The sequence below is a fragment of the Colius striatus genome, chromosome Z (assembly GCF_028858725.1).
Source record: "Colius striatus isolate bColStr4 chromosome Z, bColStr4.1.hap1, whole genome shotgun sequence".
NCBI classification, from domain to species: Eukaryota; Metazoa; Chordata; class Aves; order Coliiformes; family Coliidae; genus Colius; species Colius striatus.
The window spans coordinates 63,704,746-63,726,163 of NC_084790.1; the positions used below are offsets into that span (position 1 = coordinate 63,704,746).

The 21,418-nt window shown below is 42.0% G+C and overlaps 1 protein-coding gene across 1 annotated transcript; it reads right to left on the reverse strand.

The window, feature by feature from the left end:
• Window positions 1–12,509: 12,509 nt before the first annotated feature.
• On the reverse strand, window positions 12,510–19,848 carry RFK (riboflavin kinase). The gene is made up of 4 exons (XM_062019138.1): window positions 19,605–19,848; window positions 17,926–18,077; window positions 16,519–16,621; window positions 12,510–15,908 (listed from the first exon to the last, which is right to left on the reverse strand). The coding sequence occupies exons 1-4, from the start codon at window positions 19,684–19,686 to the stop codon at window positions 15,778–15,780; spliced, it is 468 nt and encodes a 155-aa protein (XP_061875122.1). The 5' UTR covers window positions 19,687–19,848; the 3' UTR covers window positions 12,510–15,777.
• Between the last annotated feature and the right edge of the window lie 1,570 nt (window positions 19,849–21,418).

The following is a 21,418-nucleotide window of genomic DNA, read 5'->3' on the forward strand; positions in this document are numbered from 1 at the left end:
CACTGAAGAAACTTCCTGTTTCTCAAAATATGGCTTCTACTTTGGACCTCAAGCCATATAAGCAGCTGAGCTTTTAATCAGTAATTTTACTAAGTAATTTGGGAGGAAAATGTTACTCTTTACTCTCCAAACCTGCTTCCAGTTGGAAGCAATTAGGAGGAAGACAGCAAACTATCCTTTACTTATGCACCATTAAGTTTTTAATATACACATACAGACACTTGACAGCGAGGTTTAACTCCAGCCAGCAGGGCAGGATGAGAAGTAGAAAAGGCCTTGACACTATGGGAGTGCAGCTCAGCAATAACCAAAACATCCCTGTGTTATCAACACTGTTCTCATCACAAATCCAAAACATGGCCCTGTGGCAGCTGCAGGGAAGAAAATTGTCCCAGTCAAAACCAAGACACAGTGTTTGCTGGTAAAAAAACAGATTAAATACCAGTAACAGTATAACTTAGGAGCAAATTAAGAGCAAACACTTGAAAAAACAAACATATTCAGTATTATGAGCCAAGATTGTTTCTTTTTAGACCAGTAACTTTTCTACCAGGACAAAAACACCAAGTTTGCTTTTTGGGCCCACTCTTTCTAAAGAAAATTTCAAAGGCTTACCTACTTGACCACTTTCTTGTAGAGATTTTATTTTTACTCTTTGTAATTTTGCAGATAAAATTCTGAGAATGTCATTGCTCAAGAGCGGCATCACAGGAATGAATTAAATAGTGGGATTAATTTGATTTCAAGTCCCCTTCTGGCTTTTGTGCACCCTTCTTAGGCAGCTTCTCAACCCTTGCAACATTGATTGTAGTTACTTTTCTCTCTTGTACAGAGTGTTAGATTCTTTGAAGTCTATAGGGAAATACTGTCCTATTTCTGCTCAGAAGCCAGCAGAATTGCTTGTAAAATACTTTGCACAAGATTATCTCCCGTATCAATATAAGTACCTTACCCTTCCTAAATTATCCAAAATAATTCAAGAGCATTAGATTTAGCACCCAACTCATTACAAACATATTGCTGTATAAACAGCTATGAGTTTCCAATAAAAGGAGGCAAAACATACAGTCAGTGGGAAACTTCATACTTATGCTTGAAAATATATACACCTAAGAAAAAATAGAGTTATAGGAAACAAACTGCTCAAGTAGCTATTCTAAGTGAACCACTGGGATTTCTAGTTGGTGAAAACAGAATCCTTTTTACATTTCTACTTTGATATTGAAGTAATTTAAGATACTGATTTGTTCTTTGACGCTTTATCACTCTACAGATTTCTGTTGGCTCATGATGTAACTTGGCTCTTTAATGTTATTCTTCAGTCTGGTTTTTCGTGGATTAGGATTTTGGAAACATTGATGCTTTGCTCTAACAGAGGGAAGTAGTATTTCTAATGCCATCTCTTTTTTTTTTTCTCTAAACACTGAATCTGAGCAGGAGTTTGTCCATTTTATACACATGGAGATAATATTGACCTTTACAAAACTGGAATGTGCCTCACAGTTCTTCCTTCTTTGTTTACTCAATGCACCAACTTTAAGATCTCATTTCTTTTTCAGAAGTAACCACAATCAAACACATTAGTAAGCATTCGTAGAACTCATAGACCACATAGTTGATGATGCATGTGCAGGCTTCCCTGTGGGAGGACCTCCATATTTGTTTATACTCAACTCCATATTGTGTTGAGCATAGACAGAGAATACTTGGACCATGGTGAGCAACTTAAGGCTGTAAGATAACATGAGATAGTGTAAGATTGTTAAGTTTACTAGTATTGTTAGTAGAGTGAGCACTATTAGTATAACTAATAGCATTTCATATGGTAAATATAATTATCACTGTTATCATTTATTTAATAATCAGATACATAATGAATACCTGTTTTACCACAGCAGAATTGGTTTGTGATGTGTATGCTTGATGGGAGGATTATAAAGAACCATGACATTATGTTGGTGTGGTCAGGAGGATCTGTCTGGCAAACCACCATAGCTCACCAGTAAGACTGTTTAGCATGGGTCATGAGACGAAATACAACTAGTAAGCAATAAGATCTGTGTTACTGGAACCATTGTTGTGAGGTAAAAGTATGGAGTATGTGGTATATGGAAAGAATTAGGGAAAAAGCTTTTAAATTAGGGATATGATAACCTTATACTAGAGTTACTGAATGTGTAGAGGAAAATCAAATTGGCTGTATAGCAATTCGGTCAGATTTAAAACGCAGTAAAATCAGGAGAAACTGAAGAAAGGACAGGGAAAGTCGGGGTAAATCAGGTTTACATTGGTTACTTGGTAGACAGGTCAAAAGATGAACAAAGTAAAATCTCTTTGCTAGGAGGTGGAAAGAGTCTCTCTCAAAGCAATGTAACCTATAAACTCCAAAGCAGTCATCTGGAAGCACAAACTTGTATATTAAAACTTAGAAAGTAAATTATGACCCTAAACAATTGACAAAGCTCAATAGTGATGTCACTCAAAAGAACTTTCCTGAAGACAAAGTAGGTCGTGGGTGCTCTGATAATTTCTCTCAATACAAGTAGTCTGGGACCACTTCTGAGACTCTGAAGACTGTCAGAGTTGAGTGACATATTCTTCCCTCGGGGACATAGTATTAGCCACACACCTGTCATGAGTACCCACATCCTTGCTTTATTCCTATGGCAGAGTTTGGGGAACTGGGGACACGCTGGCTCTGGGTGTGGAGGTGCTGACACAGCCTGCATGGCTGCCTTTACAGGCCATCCTGGCCTTCACCTTATGTAAGTATGTCACCCTTGGCCAAGCTGGGATACTTTGTATCAAGGTTTTTGAGGACATTCCTTCTGTGGAACAAGAGAAGTTGCCACTGTCCCTATTACAAATTAGATATTACTGTTCTTGGTCTGAGGAGCAGGATGAGGCCACTGGCACTTAATTGATGACTTGTTCATCCATCTGAATGAGAGGCATGTCCTGGTGACAGAGCATACAGAGAAGGTGAATCTACTGAATGCCGCCTTTGCTTCAGTCTTTACAATCAAGGAAAGCTCACGAGAAGCGCAGTCCCTGAAGGACAGTGAGAGTGACTGGAAAGTAGACATTCCCTTGGTGGATAAGGATGGGATTAGAGACCTTTTAGGCAAGCTGGACACCCATAAATCCATGGGTCCTGATGAGATGTACTCACTAGTGCTGATGGAGCTGGCTGATATTACTGCTAAGCTGTTCCCCACCATTTTTGAATGATACGGATCATAAGTGAGGTGCCTGAGGACTGGAGAAAGGCAAACGTCACCCCAGGCTTCAAAAAAGGTGAGAAAGAGGAACCAGGAAACTACAGGCTGGTCAGCCTCACCTCCATCCCTGGAAAGGTGATGGAACGACTCATCCCATAATATCCTCATCAGAAAGCTCAGGCAGTGTGGCTTGCATGAGTGGACAGTGAGGTGGATCAAGAGCTGGCTGAATGACAGAGCCCAGAGGGTGGTGATCAATGGCACAGAATCGAATTGGAGGCCTGTGGCCAGTGGAGTTCCACAGGCATGGGTTCTGGGGCCAGTCTTATTCAACATCTTCATCAACAATTTGAATGGGGAGACAGAGAGTACACTCAGCAAGTTCACTTATGACACCAAACTGGGAGGACTGGCTGATTCCCCAGCAGGCTGTGCTGCCATTCAGCGGGATCTCGACCGGCTTGAGAGTTGGGCAGAGAGGAACCTCATGAGGTTCAACAAGAAGTGCAGAGTCCTGCATCTGGGAAGGAACAATCCCATGCACCAGTACAGGCTGGGGGTTGACCTGCTGTAAACCAATTCTACAGAGAGGGACTTGGAAGTTCTAGTTGACAGCAAATTAAACATGAGTCAACAATATGCCCTCATGGCCAAGAAGGCTAGTGGCATTCAGGGATACATCAAGAAGAGTGTAGCCAGCAGGTCAAGGGAGGTTCTACTCCCACTGTACTCTGACCTGGTGAGGCCTCATCTGACCTGTGTCCAGTTGTGGGCCTCCAAACTGAAGAGTGATAGGGAACTTCTGGAGGCAGTATAATACAGGGCCATCAAGATGATGAGGGGACTGGAGCAACTCTCTTTCATGAGGAAAGGCTGCGGGAACTGGAACTGTTCAGCCTAGAGAAGATGAAGGAAGGATCTCATTAACACAAGTATCTAAAAGGTGCATGTCAAGAGAATGGGATAATGCTTTCTTCTGTAGTGTTCAGTAACAGGAGAAGGGGTAATGGACAAAAGCTGGAATACAAAAAGTTCCATTTAAACACAAGGAAAAACTATTTTATTGTGAGGGTGACAGAGTACTGGAACAGGCTGCCCAGGAAGGGTGTGGAATCTCCCTTTCAGGAGTTTCTCAAACAGACCTGGACACATTCCTACATTACCTCATCAAGGTGAACTTGCTTTAGGCAAGGGGTTGATCTCTAGGCGTCCCTTTAAACCCCTACCATTCTGTGATTCTATGATTTTGTCCTGGTTTAGGCCCATCAGGGAACAAAAGACCACAATTAGCCTCAAGTACCAAAGAGGCTGAGAATTGCCACAGGGCAGGGAGAGCTTAACACCTCCTTGCCACACCTCCCCTCTTCCCGGGCTCAGAGCCCTGATCCCGGGGTTTTTACCCTGTTCCCCCCTGAACGGTTCGGGGGGGGCAGGCAGTGGGGGTTTCAGTTAGTCTGTTCCCGATAGCTTCTGCCGTTTGTCCCTCCTCAGGACGGGTGAACTCCACACCAGTCCTCCCTGCGAGTCCGTGGGGTAACTCACACACACGGCAGCCCTGCACGGGCTGCTCCGACGCGCACTCATTCCAAAGGCTGCAGCTCCTCTCTGCCTCTCGTGTGGGGCTGCTCTGCGGCACACAGGCTCTCCAGCACGGCCTGGGCCATGGCCGTCTCCCCACACAGTCCCTCGCCCGTCCGGGCTCACTCACATAGAGCTGCTGGTAACTCTCGGTCCTGCCATGGATCTCCATAGGTTGCAGGGGCACAGCTGCATTCTCGCCACGGCTTGCAGAGGAGTCTCTGGTCTATTGCTTCTCCTTCCTTCCTCCTTCTCTGGCTGAAGGGTCCACGTGGTCGCCTCCATCTTGTATCACTCTTACACCTCCTGACTCGCATTTCAAATTCCCGTCCCCTAAACAGTGATGGCAGAGGCGCCAGATTGGCCCAGCCGGGCCGGAGGTGGGTGTGAACCCAGGAGCCGGGGGAGAGTCCGCAAACTCTTTACCGGGTCTTCACTGCAACCCGCTCCCCGTTACTAAGCCAAAAGCTGCTCCTTGCTAAACCAGGACAGATTCTCTATGAGTTTTCTATGTGTGTGTCTGTGTAATCTGTGTGGTGGTCCATGTGTAAATATGCATATATGTGTTGTGTACACATGTTCTGTGTGCACATGTCTGCTGGGATTATAGGCCCAGCCTCACTAGTAGTTGGTCATATGGACATGGAGCTGCTGCAGCCTCACTTCTCTTGGGCTACTGGATCCATCCTGATTTCCCTGATAGTTTCTTATGAAATCTCTTTGGTTTCATAATCCTTCCTCAGCTCCTCCATGTCAAAATTAATCTTTTGTTAACCACAATAAATATAAGAGTTGACCATAAATGCAAATTCGTGTCTCTTCTTTAGAAGGGATAGCTACAGTTTCCATGAACCATCAACTAAATGTTTCTTTTGTTATCTCTGTTTTATCATCAAAAGAGTTATTAATAAATTCTTACCATTCATAAAAAAATAGCATGAAAAACACAAGTCTCTGTGCATCTCATGTCCATTTTCAGATTCCTACTATTCTTTCCATGCTCTATATCTCAACCGATTTTGGTTTCAGCAGTACATCTTTGGGCAGGCTGATTGAAGTCACTACCAAAGGAATTTGCTAATCAGGGCAGCCAGCTGCTTGTCTTTGCAGATATGCTGTTTTACAGGCATCATATACATGATACAGCCACTGGGTAGGGCCATTTCTATATTGGTTGCCAAAATATCCCCAACAAAGCACATACATGAGGCCTTCTCCATAATTTCCTTCTTCTGCTGTGTTTACAGAACAGGATGCAAGAATTCATAAGTAGATTCATCAGCTGTGCCTGATCATAATCTCATAATTCAGTAACAAAACAGGCCAAAATGGAATAGAAATTGTCATTCACAATTCTGGGGGCATGAAGGATCCCTACCATTATTTTGGAGCTGCAATGGCTTTGCAGAAATGTCACCCAGGTGGAATCTGTTCCAACTTTATCCAAACGTCCAGTTCCGTAACACAATGATGTTACAATGTCACAATGATACTGCATCCTTTTTTAATACTACTCTCTTTAAGCCAGATAAAGAAAGTCGGCAGAGGGTTCCAAACAGAAAAGCCATGATGCCCATCTGCAACTTCAACACTATTAGGGAAGCTTACTTGATTAGGTCCTTCAGAGATTTCATCCAACCTGCTTAGCTCCATCAGATCTCCTCAATTCTCAGCTCATAGTTAATCAGGGCAGCAGATTTCCTTCTAGACTCCCATTTCAAAACTGGGACAGTGTTATTGCCAAAGCAAAAATCTCCACAAAGCAACCAGCACCCTCTTGTGTTCACAGGGAGCAGAGTCCCTGGCCTCGGTGCGCTAAAAGGCCATGTTTCAGCCAGGATCATGTAGCTCGGGTACTTGTTCCAGACTTGCAGAGCTGTTCATTGCCGTGCTCCGGCTATATCCACAGAACTCTGTATTCCAGACGCTGAGTACTGAGTATGCTGAATAGACACTGAAACAACTATGTGCACATGGTAAATACCCTCATTAAGAGCTACATGTGTGACTATTTCATCATGATAGATGGGGAGGGGAGGGGAGGGGAGGGGAGGGGAGGGGAGGGGAGGGGAGGGGAGGGGAGGGGAGGGGAGGGGAGGGAAGGGAAGGGAAGGGAAGGGAAGGGAAGGGAAGGGAAGGGAAGGGAAGGGAAGGGAAGGGAAGGGAAGGGAAGGAAAGGAAAGGAAAGGAAAGGAAAGGAAAGGAAAGGAAAGGAAAGGAAAGGAAAGGAAAGGAAAGGAAAGGAAAGGAAAGGAAAGGAAAGGAAAGGAAAGGAAAGGAAAGGAAAGGAAAGGAAAGGAAAGGAAAGGAAAGGAAAGGAAAGGAAAGGAAAGGAAAGGAAAGGAAAGGAAAGGAAAGGAAAGGAGGTAGAATATCCTTGCTGGAACAAAGAAGTAAATGCATCTCAGATGAGGAAGCTTGTGCTGCTCACCATAAAATGCTTTCATCAAGTCTTTTTATGTTCAGCTGGAAAGAATTTTTTGGCATTAAAACTTTCGTGTTTCAGTTGAATGTAAGAACATACATCTAAGAAAATGTGGGTCCATCGGAATTTCAGTACTACAGTTCCAACACTGGAATGGTTAAGTAACACCTACATGAGAATATAGCTAATAGTTCACCTCTGCAATCATCTAAAATAAGAAATAGTCACGAACATCATCACTTCTATGTAATTTGCTTGCATCCAGTATCCATCTGTCATCCAGTTCATGTTTAGTGGGTAATTGTTCAGGGTTTTTGTTTGTTTGGGGGTTTCTTTGTTTGTGATTTTTTTTCCTGGTACGCAGTATGTAGCCCTACCGTTTATCTCAGGAATATGCATTTCTTTACTTTTTGTAATTCCCAAATGAATCTTCAGTGCACTCTAATGGTTTTAATTATCTCTTAAAAATCTAGAGAGAAGCATCTGTTTAAATATACATGCCTTACTTGCTTAGTCCAGAGTGTCTCAACAAATGTCAGTCAATAGGCTTTCAGAGAAGTTTGGAGTGTGGATGGCCCACTAATTTAGACTTGAAGTTAATCTGTTTCTTTGGTGTAGGAGTGAGAAAAAAATGGTTTAGGAATGCTTCTTATTTTCTTTCCTTAGAGATAAGTGGTGCAGTCAGTTGATCATGTGCTTGGAATCCAGTCCATAAGTATTTCCAAAGCTGTGTCTTTATTTTACTCAGGCAAATTTTAAGAGAATGGTGTTGGCTTTCTCACTTCAGAAGACTTTTTAAGGTGTCATGTAATGCAGAAAAAGTACTACTCTTTCAGAAACTAATAATGGAGTTCAAGGGGAGAAACGTTACACTTTCACTCTCCTTGCAGTAAGTATCAGGGTGTCTGAATTCTGAAAGAGTGTTTCAGTATTCTACAGGTTGTGAAGTCATGCAATAATGCTAGAATAGCCTCCTTTGACCTCTTTTGAGTCCCCAGGGAAATTTCTGCTAGCATGCAGGGTAGACTTTGGTCTTTGAGTGATCATCTATGTTACTTTTCTTGTGCCCCTCATATAGTACCGCAGACAAAAATGAATCTTTTTTTATTATCTTATTTTATTGGACTTCGTACTAGCTGAGAGTTATCCTTTGTGATTTATATTCAGTGGAGGGGTTTTTTCCCCTTTAAGAATAGGGTGGCAGTTCCTCTGTTCTAGTTTTCTTGTGCTCTTTGACATGTATATGTTCACCGTTGCCATTAAAAAAACCCAAAAAAACAAACCACAACAGTGGAATACCATGTGCTTAAGCAGTATTAAATTTGCTTTATTACTTTCCCAGGACATATATTTAAGCTGGAAATTTAGTAGGGGGATTTCAGGTCTGTGTAATTCCAAGAAATGGAGTTTAGTGCAAAAACTTTCCAGTAAGAGCCTGTTGGTCTGTCAGTCCACTTATGCTGAGATCAGGAAAAGCAGTAGAATCTTTACAAGTGTTATGGTAAATATTACTATGAGTATCAGGAGTACAAGATTCTTGCAAGAGCTATTTAATTTCTGTTAATACTTATTTCTTCCTGCAGTTAAAATCTAAATTAGAAAATCCAAGCCCTTTCAGAGTATGTATATTACTTCTCATTTTCAGAGAGGTCTTAAACTCACTAGTTGTTCTAAATTTTAACAAAATTAAAAGGACTGAAATGTGGTAAATTCTTCAAGGTATGAAACCTGTGATTTCAGAGAACTCTGTTTTGCCATATTGCTGCACTCTATCTCCACCTTGCTATTAACCAGATTATTGCATTGATGGATTATTAACTTCCTTTGGTCTTGGCTTAACATTGGCATATTTTTATACTCTTAATATTCCTTACTTACAACTCTTGCCTGCAGAAGACTGTGTTGACTCCTGAGATAATTCACATGATGAGGACTTAGAAGGAGAAATATACACTGTGGATGCTGTGATATTTCCTCAATCAAGTTAGGGGTTTTTTGCTCTAAGTCCATAATAACGTATCTTTAATTCAGTCATGTTTCAGCACAATTTTGTGTGTGTTTTGACTTTTTATGTCTTCAAAAATACTCATTCTTTTTTCCAAGAATCTTGGTTTGAAAGATGGCTCTCCAACTGTGTCATCTCCACTAAAGACTGAGATCACCTTGGAAGTATATTGGTAGTGTATGATTTTCCTCCTCCTTTTACACTCACTGTCAGTGGATGAAAGGGATACCGAAGTTTAAGTTCAAGATGTTCCACACACACACATGCTTTCTCATATAATATGCAATAAGATACCAGTGGAAAGCAGAGGTGTCAGTGGGGAGAGCAGCAATTCTAAATTAATTCTAAAAAGCAATTAATCAACTTGGTTGAAAACTGAATTTAAAGGATTCTGGAAAGTGATATCTTGCCCTTGCTAGCAGAAACAGAAGTAGAGAGAAAAACAGCTTATCACAGAGACTTGGTGCTACTCAAAGTATTTCAGGGATGTTACTTTGGGCTAGCCCTAATCTGGTCTTGTGCTGGCAGCTACACACATATCTACAGCAACAACATCATCATATATATACTTTCATACAATTTCTGTGTGTAATTGACAGGAACCTAGGAAAAATGTTTCATTGGAAGCCCATCCATTTGCTTTGTCTTCACTGTTGGCACTGTCAGTGATCCAGTCTTCAAAGCAAAAGACAAAAAAATGCATGAAATTCTATGTGCTATGTTTGAAAGTAGTTACAATATGTATCCATGTACAGGCATGTATTTTCTTGAGTGCTGAATCTGGTTCAGACAGGACTTCTAGTTAGAGCAGCCCAGAATAGTTCTGTGGCTTTCACAGTGCTAGTGACTCTTATGGTGATATAATGCTAAAGAGCTTATTTACATGTTGTTTTTCTTAGAATCATAGAATCATAGAATGGTAGGGTTGGAAGGGACCTTTAAAGATCATCTACTCCAACCCCTCTGCAGAAGCAGGTTCACCTAGATCTGGTCACATAAGAACATGGCCCTGTTCCACTGCTCCGCCACCTGAACAGTGAAATAGTTTTTTAAGTGGAACTTTTTGTGTTCCAGCTTCATCACATTACCCCTTGTCCTGTTGCTAGCTACTATAGAAAAAATGGATGTCCCAACCTCCTGACACCTACCCTTTAGATATTTGTAAATAAGATCTCCCCTCAGCCTCCTCCAGACTAAACAGCCCCAGTTACCGCAGCCTTTCCTCATATGAAAGATGTTCCATTCCCCTGATCATCTTGGTGGCCCTGCACTGGACTCTCTCCAGACGTTCTCTGTCCCTCTTGAGCTGAGGAGCCCAGAACTGGACACAGGACTCCAGAGGAGGCCTCACCAGGGCAGAGGAGAGAGGGAGAAGAACCTCCCTTGGCCCACTGTGCTTTCTCAGCCATGAGGGCACACTGCTGGCTCATGCTTAGATTATTATCAATCAGGACTCCCAGGTCTCTCTCTGCAGTGCTGCTCTTCAGCAGTTCGACCCCCAGCCTGTACTGGTGCATGGGATTGTTCCTTCCCAGGTACAGGACTCTACACTTGTCCTTGTTGAACCTCACGAGGTTCCTCTCTGCCCAACTCTCAGGCTGGTCGAGATCCTGCTGAATGGCATTTTATGTTTACATAAAGACCAGGCTCAGTCTGGTCTTAATTTTTGACCTCCTGCTGTTGACTCCTTGCTGTTGATTTTGTGATGACAAACAGTTTTCTGCTTTGACTGCGGTGCTCAGTATGTTTTTGAAGGGAAGTTAGGTGTCTTTTTTTTTTCTCTTGCAATATTGCTTTATTTGCTTTTCTAGGGAAGGGAGGTTTTGAGTACACAGCTTGCATATGGAGTAACAGTTCATTGGGTATAATGTGAAACTCAGGTCATTCTGTAGGTGAATAAAAAGTCCAGGAGACATCAGGACAAGAAGCACCTACTTGTAGGCTTTTTTCTCCTGTGATTTGTACACCAAACTCTTATGAACAAAATATGAACAATACAGAATGCTCCTGACTGAGTTCAAGATGACTTATCTTTAAATACTTCTATTTTTGTTCTTTTGTGTACAGCTGTGAAGACCTGCTTAACGAAACAGATGCATGTAAGAGATACTAAGCCACAAAGGAGAAGCCAAAGAACTTCCCAACCATTATAGCTCGAGATTATTACTTTCAGTTATGCACTTAATTAGGTGACAACTGGAGTTGATAGTAACATTTTGAGAGCTCCAGTCCATTTGAAAACCAAGAGGCCACAAAGCTACACAAATCTTCTGGAAGAGCAGATAATGTGTTCTCCCATCACAACAGCAAGTACAGCCTGGTGCTTATTAGGGGTTTGGTTTTTTTGGTGTGGTGGGTTTTGTTGGTTTTGGGTTTGTTTGGGTTTTTTTTAGACCTTTCTTTTTCCTTCAGAAAACACAAGTATGTGTAAGAAAAAAAAGGGTTATAACTCTACGTAAAGCATATTCTTTACAAAAGACATGTGAACGTACTCTGATATTTTTAAATTTCATTTTAAATGCTAGAAAGAAAACTTGTAGGAAACCTAGATGCTTGGAAATACTCGTACCAAGTGTTGAAACCCTGAAAAACATAGATGGTGAGGATTTATCTCAAATCTGTAACTCTAGTCTGGGCACCCTGTTGTGAAAAACATGATTTCTAGCAGGTAACAACCTACACTGAAAAGTCCACTGCATGTGACAAAACAAAAGCGATGCTTACCACCACAGTGTGTTCTACATTCACGTGAACTACATTTTGCAATGCTTGGCAGAGGTTGTATAAATCTCTACATACAAACAGTTACCAAGAGTAAAGGGATAAGAGTAATCCCAAAATAGGCTAGAGCCACAATAATATGTTTTAAGACACAGATTTAACTCTCCTTCAGCAGCAGCAGATGATAAATCTTTGTCCTAATCTACACAAAAGTGTACTAGTTGAAACAAAACACAAGAATGCAACTTCTGCCATCCAAATCCTAAAAGAAAGAATCCGTTTTACAAAGTTTTGAAAGTAAGTGTATAGATAACTTCACTCACAGGTTGCAGACTGTGACTTCTAAGATTGAGCTCCCTTAAGTTCTGACTCTTGCACAGAAGTCTCAGGAGTGAGGCCAGTTTTCAGACACAGCAGGAAGGCTGAACAACATTCCACTACTGTTTTCTGTCAGCCTGGATTGTTGGGCAAACATCCTCACAAAGCTTTGAGTTAACACTGAGACAACCTGCTTCCCTAGGCATGGCAAAAGGAACCTGGTACAAGAAAGATAACTCTGTCAATTACAGTTCCTTTATTAATGGTACAGTGCAGCAACATCAACTGACATAGTTACTTGTACATGATACAAAAATATAACCCTTCATAAAGTTTGCATTGTGCTAGGAATTATGTTTTGAGCTTAAACAGTTGATATATAATATTTTCTCTTAAATGACATGGACAGGTACATTCAGCCTAATTAATACAATAATATTTTCTCTAACTTGAGGACAAAATGAACAGTTCAGTGTACCCACACAGAATCATAAAATGGTAGGTGTTGGAAAGGACTATTAGAGATCATCCAGTCCAACTCCCCTTGCTAAAGCATGTCCACCTAGACCAGGTTGCACAGAACAAGTCCAGGCGGGTTCTGAAAACCTCCAGAAGAAGGAGACTTCATACTCTCCCTGGGCAGCCTGTGCCAGAGCTCCATCACTGCTACAGTGAAATAGCTGTTTATGGTTAAGTGGAATTTTTTGTGTTCCAGCTTCTTTCTATTACCCCTTCTCCCATCACCATATACAAAAGAAAAATTGCTAGATATTTAGGTATTTTAAAATAATATCAGTGAGATCCCCCCTCAGTCTCTTCTTCTCTAGACTAAACAGCCCCAGCTCCTGTAGCCTTTCCTCATAAGGAAGATGTTCCAGTCCCCTGATCATCTTGGCAGCCCTGTCCCTCTGTGCTGGACTCTCTCTAGAAGTTCTCTGTCCCTCTTGAGCTGGGGAGCCCAGAACTGGACACAGGACTCCAGATGAGGCCTCACTAGGGCAGAGTAGAGGGGAAGGAGAACCTCTCTTGACCTCCTGGCTACACTCTTCTTGATGCATCCCAAGATGCTGTTGGCCTTCTTGGCCACAAAGGCACATCGATGGCTCATGTTTAGTTTGCTGTCAACCAGAACTCCACACATCACACTGCAGCTATGATTTGAGAGCAAACTAACATTTCTTCAAGTTTTCTCTTTGCCCTTGTTCTCTTTCAACAGCACAGTGGTTCCACAACCAAACAGTGAAATGAATTTTCGATAGCAGCATTTATTAGCAGACACAGAAAAGTATTCTTGAGACAATCAGCTTAAGGCACCATCATTTTCACAATACAGGCATGAAATTACTGACAAAAAACCCCCAACTTTAAAGGCTATGAGTGTTTAGCTATAGTACCATGATGAACAACAATTTCTTCTTTAAATACATTCAGTCGACTAGTGTGACTTTTGCTTAGTCTTCAAAATATAGGATTTTTACATTACTGCAATTTCAATGTGTCAAATCTTTTCAAAGAACAAAAGAAAAGTCTCCATTCCTACGTTTTCAAACATAAAAAGCCCCAGCTGTCACTCTTGAAAGACAATTCTTTTACAGACTTCTAAAAAATACAGTTTCCAGCTTATATAGTAAAAGTCTACTAAACTATTTTATTCTCCCTTAACAGAAAGTATATCTAACTGCTGATAACACATCCCCATCCCTCTTCCTGAACTCCCTCTGTATCTGCTGGTGAACAATTCATTGAAATGAATTCAAGTCTCTCCTGAATTCCTACAGAGCAAACCCAAGTCCTTGATTTGCTCAAGACCTTTTTCCTAATAATATCCTATGATATTGGTTCAAAGTTAAAACCATATGAAGTGGAACTAACATCCTGACAGCACTTGGCACAAAGACCCAAACAGCTACCTTGCTAAAACTGTCTTAAACCTGAAGAGTGAAAAGTAGGACTCAAACAGGATAGGATAAGGAGTATACTCATAGAATTGCACTAGAGAAACAGTGCATTCCAAACTGCATATGGTAGCTGAGACACAGAACTGCTGATGAGACATACCCACAGAACCACTCTGAATTTCAGAAAATGTTCCAGTCACACCACAAGCCAACGTTGTCTGACTATGAACGTGACAAAAGTCACTGCAGCTTACCTAGTTCAAATAAGCGGTAGATTGAAAAATTTGTCAGTGCAAAAAAAAAAAAAAAAAAAAAAAAAAAAAAAAAGAGATTTGGAATCACACATTACATACCTTAAGTATGTACCTTCCGAGTTATTATCAATTCTGACAATATTCCCTAGCCCTACTTTCTAGAGCAGGGCCAGCTGCAATTACTTGTAGTAAATAACGAATATCCACTGTCATGGTAATATATTATTCCACTAATCTCTCAAAGGTTTTTGCTTGTGTATTAGACTGCTTGGTCAGCCAAAACCTGCACCTGCTGCAAAGAGGTGTTATTTTCCTGTGCCTTACAAAAAGGTCAGTCTTGAAGATTTTTCTTCAAGACCCGCCTGGACATGTTCCTATGCGACCTGATCTAGGTGACCCTGCTTCTGCAGAGGAGTTGGACTACATTATCTCTACAGGTCCCTTCCAATCCCTACCATTCTATGATTCTATGAAGTCAGATAGTTTATTGTCAGTGCAGTGAATAACGCCAAAGTTCATCTCTCCTACAGCAAATGTCAGCAGCACATGAAATCCAAAATTGCTTTTTGTTACCTCTTTTGCCTTTCTGCAACAGGAATTGCTTCTGCATTTTTTGTGCCCGAACTTTTAAAGCTTATCAACTTTCATGCTGTCATTCACTTCCTGAATTTCACTGCAGTACTTCCTCAGAAGTAAACATGCAGGTCCTATGTACAGTTGTCCTGTGTACAGTTAACTATGAAGAAGTGTATCTTAGATTCCAGCAACAGTGAGCAATACTGATTTCCTCCATTTCAAGTAAACTTAAATAATTTCACCCACAACAGCTGTATAGCATATAAAAAATAAGAGCCATAAAGGATTAATCTTGCTATTGTTATCTCATCATTGGCTTCCTGCACCACAGGAAATTTCCTAATCAATAGCAAATTTTCTAATCTTCTAGCTAAAATCTGGATGTAAGAATGACAAAATTGGGAGAAGAGGTTGGAACAGCATTCTGTATATTAAAACTAGATCTTCTTCACTAAGTGTACTAACCATACCTCAGTGCCAGAAGAGTTCACAACTAACTTTGGTCATGTTCCACATGTGCTCAGATCTCCGAGTGACTGGTAACTCTAGGATATGCAACTTATCTGCAAGGATGTAAAACAGCCTTCTACTCCTTCTGCATGAGCGGGTTAATGATGAATTAACACAAGGAAATGGAAATAACCTTGTATGGTAGTTCCAGCCTCAGTTACCTAAACATACACATGACAACAAATTACCTATAAAGGCTGTGTCAATATAAAAGCTCCATGACAGGGGATAAAAAGCAAACAAAGAAATTAATAAACCAGCAAAGGTTTGATCAGTGGTTTTTCACTATTTTGCCTTCTGGCAGATGAAAGAAGCTATGTTCTTTGAATTTACGATGTTCTGGTAAATCAAGCTGTCTCTTTGCTTCTTCAATGTCTTCATGAATTGCTGAAATGAGCGCCTCTGAAAAAGATAAGAATAGGGACATTTAAAAGTCGGTTTGAATTCCAAACACACAATAGCAACTGAAAGTAAGATGTACCACAGAATATCAGACAAGAATCACAGAAGTAGAATAAAATTATTCCCACAAGGTTTGAAAGGCCAAATTCTTCGTGTTCAAAATGTCTTTTTTTTTCCCCCCCAAACATGCCAGAGTTGCACTTTTCACCAATATAAGCACTACCCTCTCCTTGTTCCAAAATCATATTTTAGCAAAAGACCGACAGAGTTTTGTGAACCGTTTAAATTCTAACAGAGACTCATTTTAAAAAGAAATTAGCAGCCTTCACTGATGCTTTTATGACCAGCTCTTGATTTTAAAATTACTCCTTGGAAAAGGGATGATGATGCAATTTTTTGTGTGATGCACTGGAAGATGTCGGGCTATGTTTCTGTTTTGTTTGGGTTTTAATTAAAGCAACTTTTGTTTATCACTTACAAAAACATTTTACTGACATTTCAAAGGTAAACAGATGAAACACCTCAACATGGAAAGACAGACAGTGAAGACACAGTGCTTGCGTGAATAAGATACATAAGAGACTAGTTTGAGGGGGACTGTGATACTGACCTAAGGAATCAAAGTTTTTTTCTGGTCGAATGTATCCAGTTATGACTATACTAAGAATCTCTCCATAAAAGTCTTCTTTGAAGCTGTGGATAATGTGCGTTTCCTAAAGGAAAAGAAATAAGTTGGAATTTACGATGAACTTTGAGTCTATTTGCTCTGTATCCCTAATGCCTAATTCAAATTCTACCCAACACATAACAATAAAACAGACCTTTAGTTTAGCATGCATTACACAAGATGAAAAGGCTAGGGATTCTGCTTATGTTAAGAAGAGAGAATTGTACTTTGCATGGAATTTTAGAAAAAATTCAGATTTAAGAATATTCTGATAGCCAGGAAAAAAAAAAAAAACAAAAACCAAACAAATAAAAGAGAGCCATTACTTCACCAGTTCTCAGAGGTTAGATTTTCAAGGCAGTAAAGCTTAATGTTTCATTGTTAAGCTGATGCACCCAAACAACTATCAAGATTTTGATTGAAATAGCTGGCTTTTACAGTCAGCTCACACAGGAATTGAATGATAAAATTCAAGCCAGAGCAAAGGCTTCATCTTAGGCTCAAAACCATTTTATGCACATCCCTCTCTCTAGCATAGGCCTAGCCGGAGCATATACCAGCACAGATATCAGATAGAAAGTTTTGGACTACTTGCTCGGCAAAGTTACCTGCAAAAACTGTTTTAAAGTATACATTTGTATAAGACAAGCCCATTACAGAGTCGCCAGACACTTAGAACCTTAGAAACAGAGACGTTTAAATCAAAGTGTTTTAAAGAGAGTGCTGCAAGAGTCGGGAAAAGCACCAGTACCTGACAGCAAGAAAAACACAGCTGCCACAGCTCAGGTTTTTAATTTGATTCCTCCATCCAACTATTACAACATTTTAAATATTCATTCTCTACATCAGGCCACAGCACCTTATATATCAAGTCCATCATTTAAGAGAAGAATCAAATTCATTAAAATTTTTAAACGTTCCAATATCTGTTATTTGAAATGCAGACAGATTGCAGTAAACAATAGCTCAGAATATTCCAGCTCATGCTAGAGCTGTCATAACCAGCAAATTCAATGTATCTATCAAGTTTATCTGCAATTAGCTATTAAAACTAAAAGCAACCACCACTGCAGAAATACTGTAAATTAAACACTTCATTAACATGTGTGAATTAGATACTTCAAAAAAAAAATGGAATGATGGAGTAGAGAGGAAACTTTATTCACCTACAGATGCATAATTTCTCACTACTGTATTTTCAGAATACAAACATATGATAGAGATACTAAACATGTTTCTAAGAGTAAAGAAAATTTCTAGACCTCATTTCTGGATCAAATTCTGTTTATTCAAATTCAACATCTGGCTTATTTATTACAATGAAAATCCCACACAAAGCAAGATTCTTACCACTGATTTCTTAACATTCTTATAGAAAGGATTCCACCCTATGCTCAAAACCATTTTATGCACGTCTCCATTTCCAACACAGGCCCATCCATAGTATATACCAGTAGAGATATCAGATGGAAAGCATTCGACTACTTCCTCAGAAAAGTTAGCTGCAGAAATTTTAGAAAGTGCAAAATGTGAGTGACTTTGTGTAAGTCAAGGACATAACAGAATCTGCAAACACTTAACAGCCAAACTCTACCTACATATTATTCACAAATATAACTCTAACGATGATGAGAATGATGTGACATGCCATAGGGCAAACTACACAAGACAAAACAGCATCATACAACTCAGTCCCTGTAGTAATATCACATCTCTTATGCATACTGTATCTTATAGATAATACACATATTTTCTGCAGTAATAATTTATAATAATCATGTAATATATCCAGACAGAATGCATTCACTCTTAGGATAACTATCACAGCTTTAATATGGTGAAAGATGAGGAAAAAAAAAAAAATCAGGTTTCTTCTGCGCTATAAAACAGCATCTCACAACTAATTACATGTTAGAAAAAGAATTGCCTATAAGATAGAACACACAAAAAGAATGACGATTTAACCATACATCAACTTACAGGTTCGCTTCCAGAGGCTTCTGTGGATTTCTGGGTTTTTCTTTGAAAACTACCTACCTACAGCAAAAAAAATTCCCTTCTGACCGAATCTAGCCCTTTCCAAAAATTACTCTCACAGTTGTACTTCCCATGTGAGTAGCACTCTTCATCAGGAAGCATCGATTTGAAAGAATTTGTGTTTACTGAATTTTCATCAATAATGAATTTCACGAGCTGTAGCAACTTTCCCGCCTTGTTCCCACACACCCAATTTACACATACAAAATTATTATTAACAGAATCTGTCAAAAAGCCGGCACCTCAAGATCAATCTGATGGAGCTTCCTTGCCTGCTAGAAGCTGTGCAGCCTTCGTGTCTAAGAGAGGCCAAAATTCAACTTGAATTGCAAACCTATCCTTATTTAGACGACAGTGTTCAAGTCCCACTCTGCTCTGTTTATTAACCTCTCCATTATTCCTCCCGAACTTCCTTCTTTACAGCCATTCCCGGTATCTACTCCCTTTCTTGTTCTCGCCTGAGGTTGGTGGGAACGGATATTTTCCAAGCGGCCACACTGTCCATGTGATCGCTTATCTACATCCTGTACGCCATCAGCGTGACGATCGACAGATGATTAAACGAACAAAAAAATAATACCAAAAGAAAGCGCTGAACAGAACGGGGTGGGAGGAAGAAATAGCACAAAGGCGGGCACACAACTCTAAGCAATGTGGGAAAAAAAAATTTAAAAAAATCTACAAACCAAGCCCGTTCAAGAGAACAGGGCACAAGCCGATCCGAGCCGGGGAAAGGGCGCGTCACGCCGGCTGCGCGATTGCCCGGCCCCGCTCCGCGGCCGGCGTGACAGCCGTCAGAGCGCCCGGGCCGGGGCCCAGCAGCGGGGCACGCCGGCCACCCCGCCGTCCTGAGACAAGCGTCTGCGGCGGGTCGCACCGGCCCCGCGCGGGTGGCGCAGCCAACCCTGGCCGCTGGCCTTCACAGGAGGCGGCACCCTCGCCCCGCCGCAGTGCAGTGCGGTCCGGTGCGCTCCCCCGCGCGGCCCGCTCACCCGTGGGGATGCCGAGCTCCTTGGAGCCTCTGCCGAAGCCCTTCACCACCTCCCCCCGGTGGCAGTACGGCAGGTGCCTCATGGCACAGGCACCCGCAGCTCCAGCGCAACGCTCCTCCAAACCGACCCGACGCTCTGCACCTTGCCCTAGGTGATACCAAAGAGAGGGGAGGAACCGGGCTTTCGATTCGCACGAGCCTCCGACGGGCAGTTGCCTCCTCTCCGGAATAGACTCGCCCACGCCGCCACTTCCCCCCCGCCCCCCCAAGGCGGGCAGCGCCTGCGCATGCGCCTCCGCGGGGGCGCCGGGTCGGCTGCAGCTGCGCGGCGCGGGCCCGGGCGGTGGCGCGTGCCTTGAGTCTTGCTCCGTCTGCTGCTTGGAGCGCGTTGCGGGCAGCGCCAACCCGTCCGTCCGCTTGCTGGGTGGGAAAGGAGCTCGCCGCTGGAACCTCCTGCCGCGTATCACAGGCCGCCCTGGGAAGCTGAGCCTGCGTGGTGTGGAGGGGGTCGGTTGTTCGCGGAGCTCATCCGCGGGATGCCTTGGCTGGTAGGCAGCGGTGCTCGGGCCGAGCTGTAGCCGGCTGTCGAGGTCACGGGAGTGTTCTTTATTCCTGCCGACTCGCGTGGTTGGACTCGGCTTTCGGAGAGCAGCTGGATCTGGCCAGTCCAGGAGCTTTCTGTGCAGTGAAAGCTACTAAACAGCAACAGCTACTCGGGATGACGGAGCCCTCTTGTCTGAGGAGCTGCATCTTGTGCCCGTGCGTAGAGACGATGACCGTTTCTTCCTTGTTAGCTCTAGTTTTGCCTTTGTCTTTCAAAAAAGGTCAAATACTTCAGAGCACAGCAGACATGTCTGAGAACAGATCTGTTTGCTGTGTGATAGCAACAAACTCTAGTTGCTTACTTTGAAAAAAAAGCCTGGCATGTTTACTCCCCTCTGGTTTTCCATCATGCACTCATATCCTTTTCTGTCATTACCGAGGTAATGCAAGGATATCCTTTGGGCAAAACAAAACAGACCCCAAAACCCCCAAGCACTGACAGAAATGCTTATCCTGTATTGACTCTACATACTTAAAATAACGGGTAACTCAGCACTTCATTCCTTCACTTCTTGTTTTCTGTTGTACTTCATGTTGCAGCTGTGCTGATGAACCTCTGTAATTGTCTTCAGGTGATTAACACTTTTCTGTGGCCCCGATCCAGATCAATAAATTAAGCTTGCATTAGTTCAAAATAGTAGCGTTAAGTGTGAAAAATGTCCATAATCTGCCTCAAGTACAGTGAAGACAGTCTGTAGCAGCATGTCCTGGTTTGGCTCAGCTAGCACAGCAGCACCATGACAGTCCCTCGGTTGGTGCCCCCATTCACCCTCACCTTCGTTAGGATGGTGGAGGCCCCAGTGAAATGGGAGTAAAAAGATAAGCAAGGTTGTTGTGGATTAAGACAAGGGCAGGGAGGGCTCGCTGACAATTACTGTTCCAGGTAAAACAGACTCCAGTATTCGACTTAGAGAGGAAAGTAGGAAAGTTTATTCTACAAGAAACAGAATGGAATAAAAGCAAAAAGGGAGTAGGATGATGAGAAAATTACAATCAACACTTTAAGATCTCCCTCCCCCATCCTTCCTTTCTTCCTGGGCCCAGCTCACTGCTCCCGATATCTCTACCTCCTTCCCCCCTCAACGGCTCAGGGGGGCAGGGAGTGGGGAATGTGGTCATTCTCTCACAGATGGGCTCAGATCTTCTCAGATGGGGACGACTCCTGGCATTCTTTCACTGCTCCAACACGGGGTTCCTCCCCTGGGACACAGT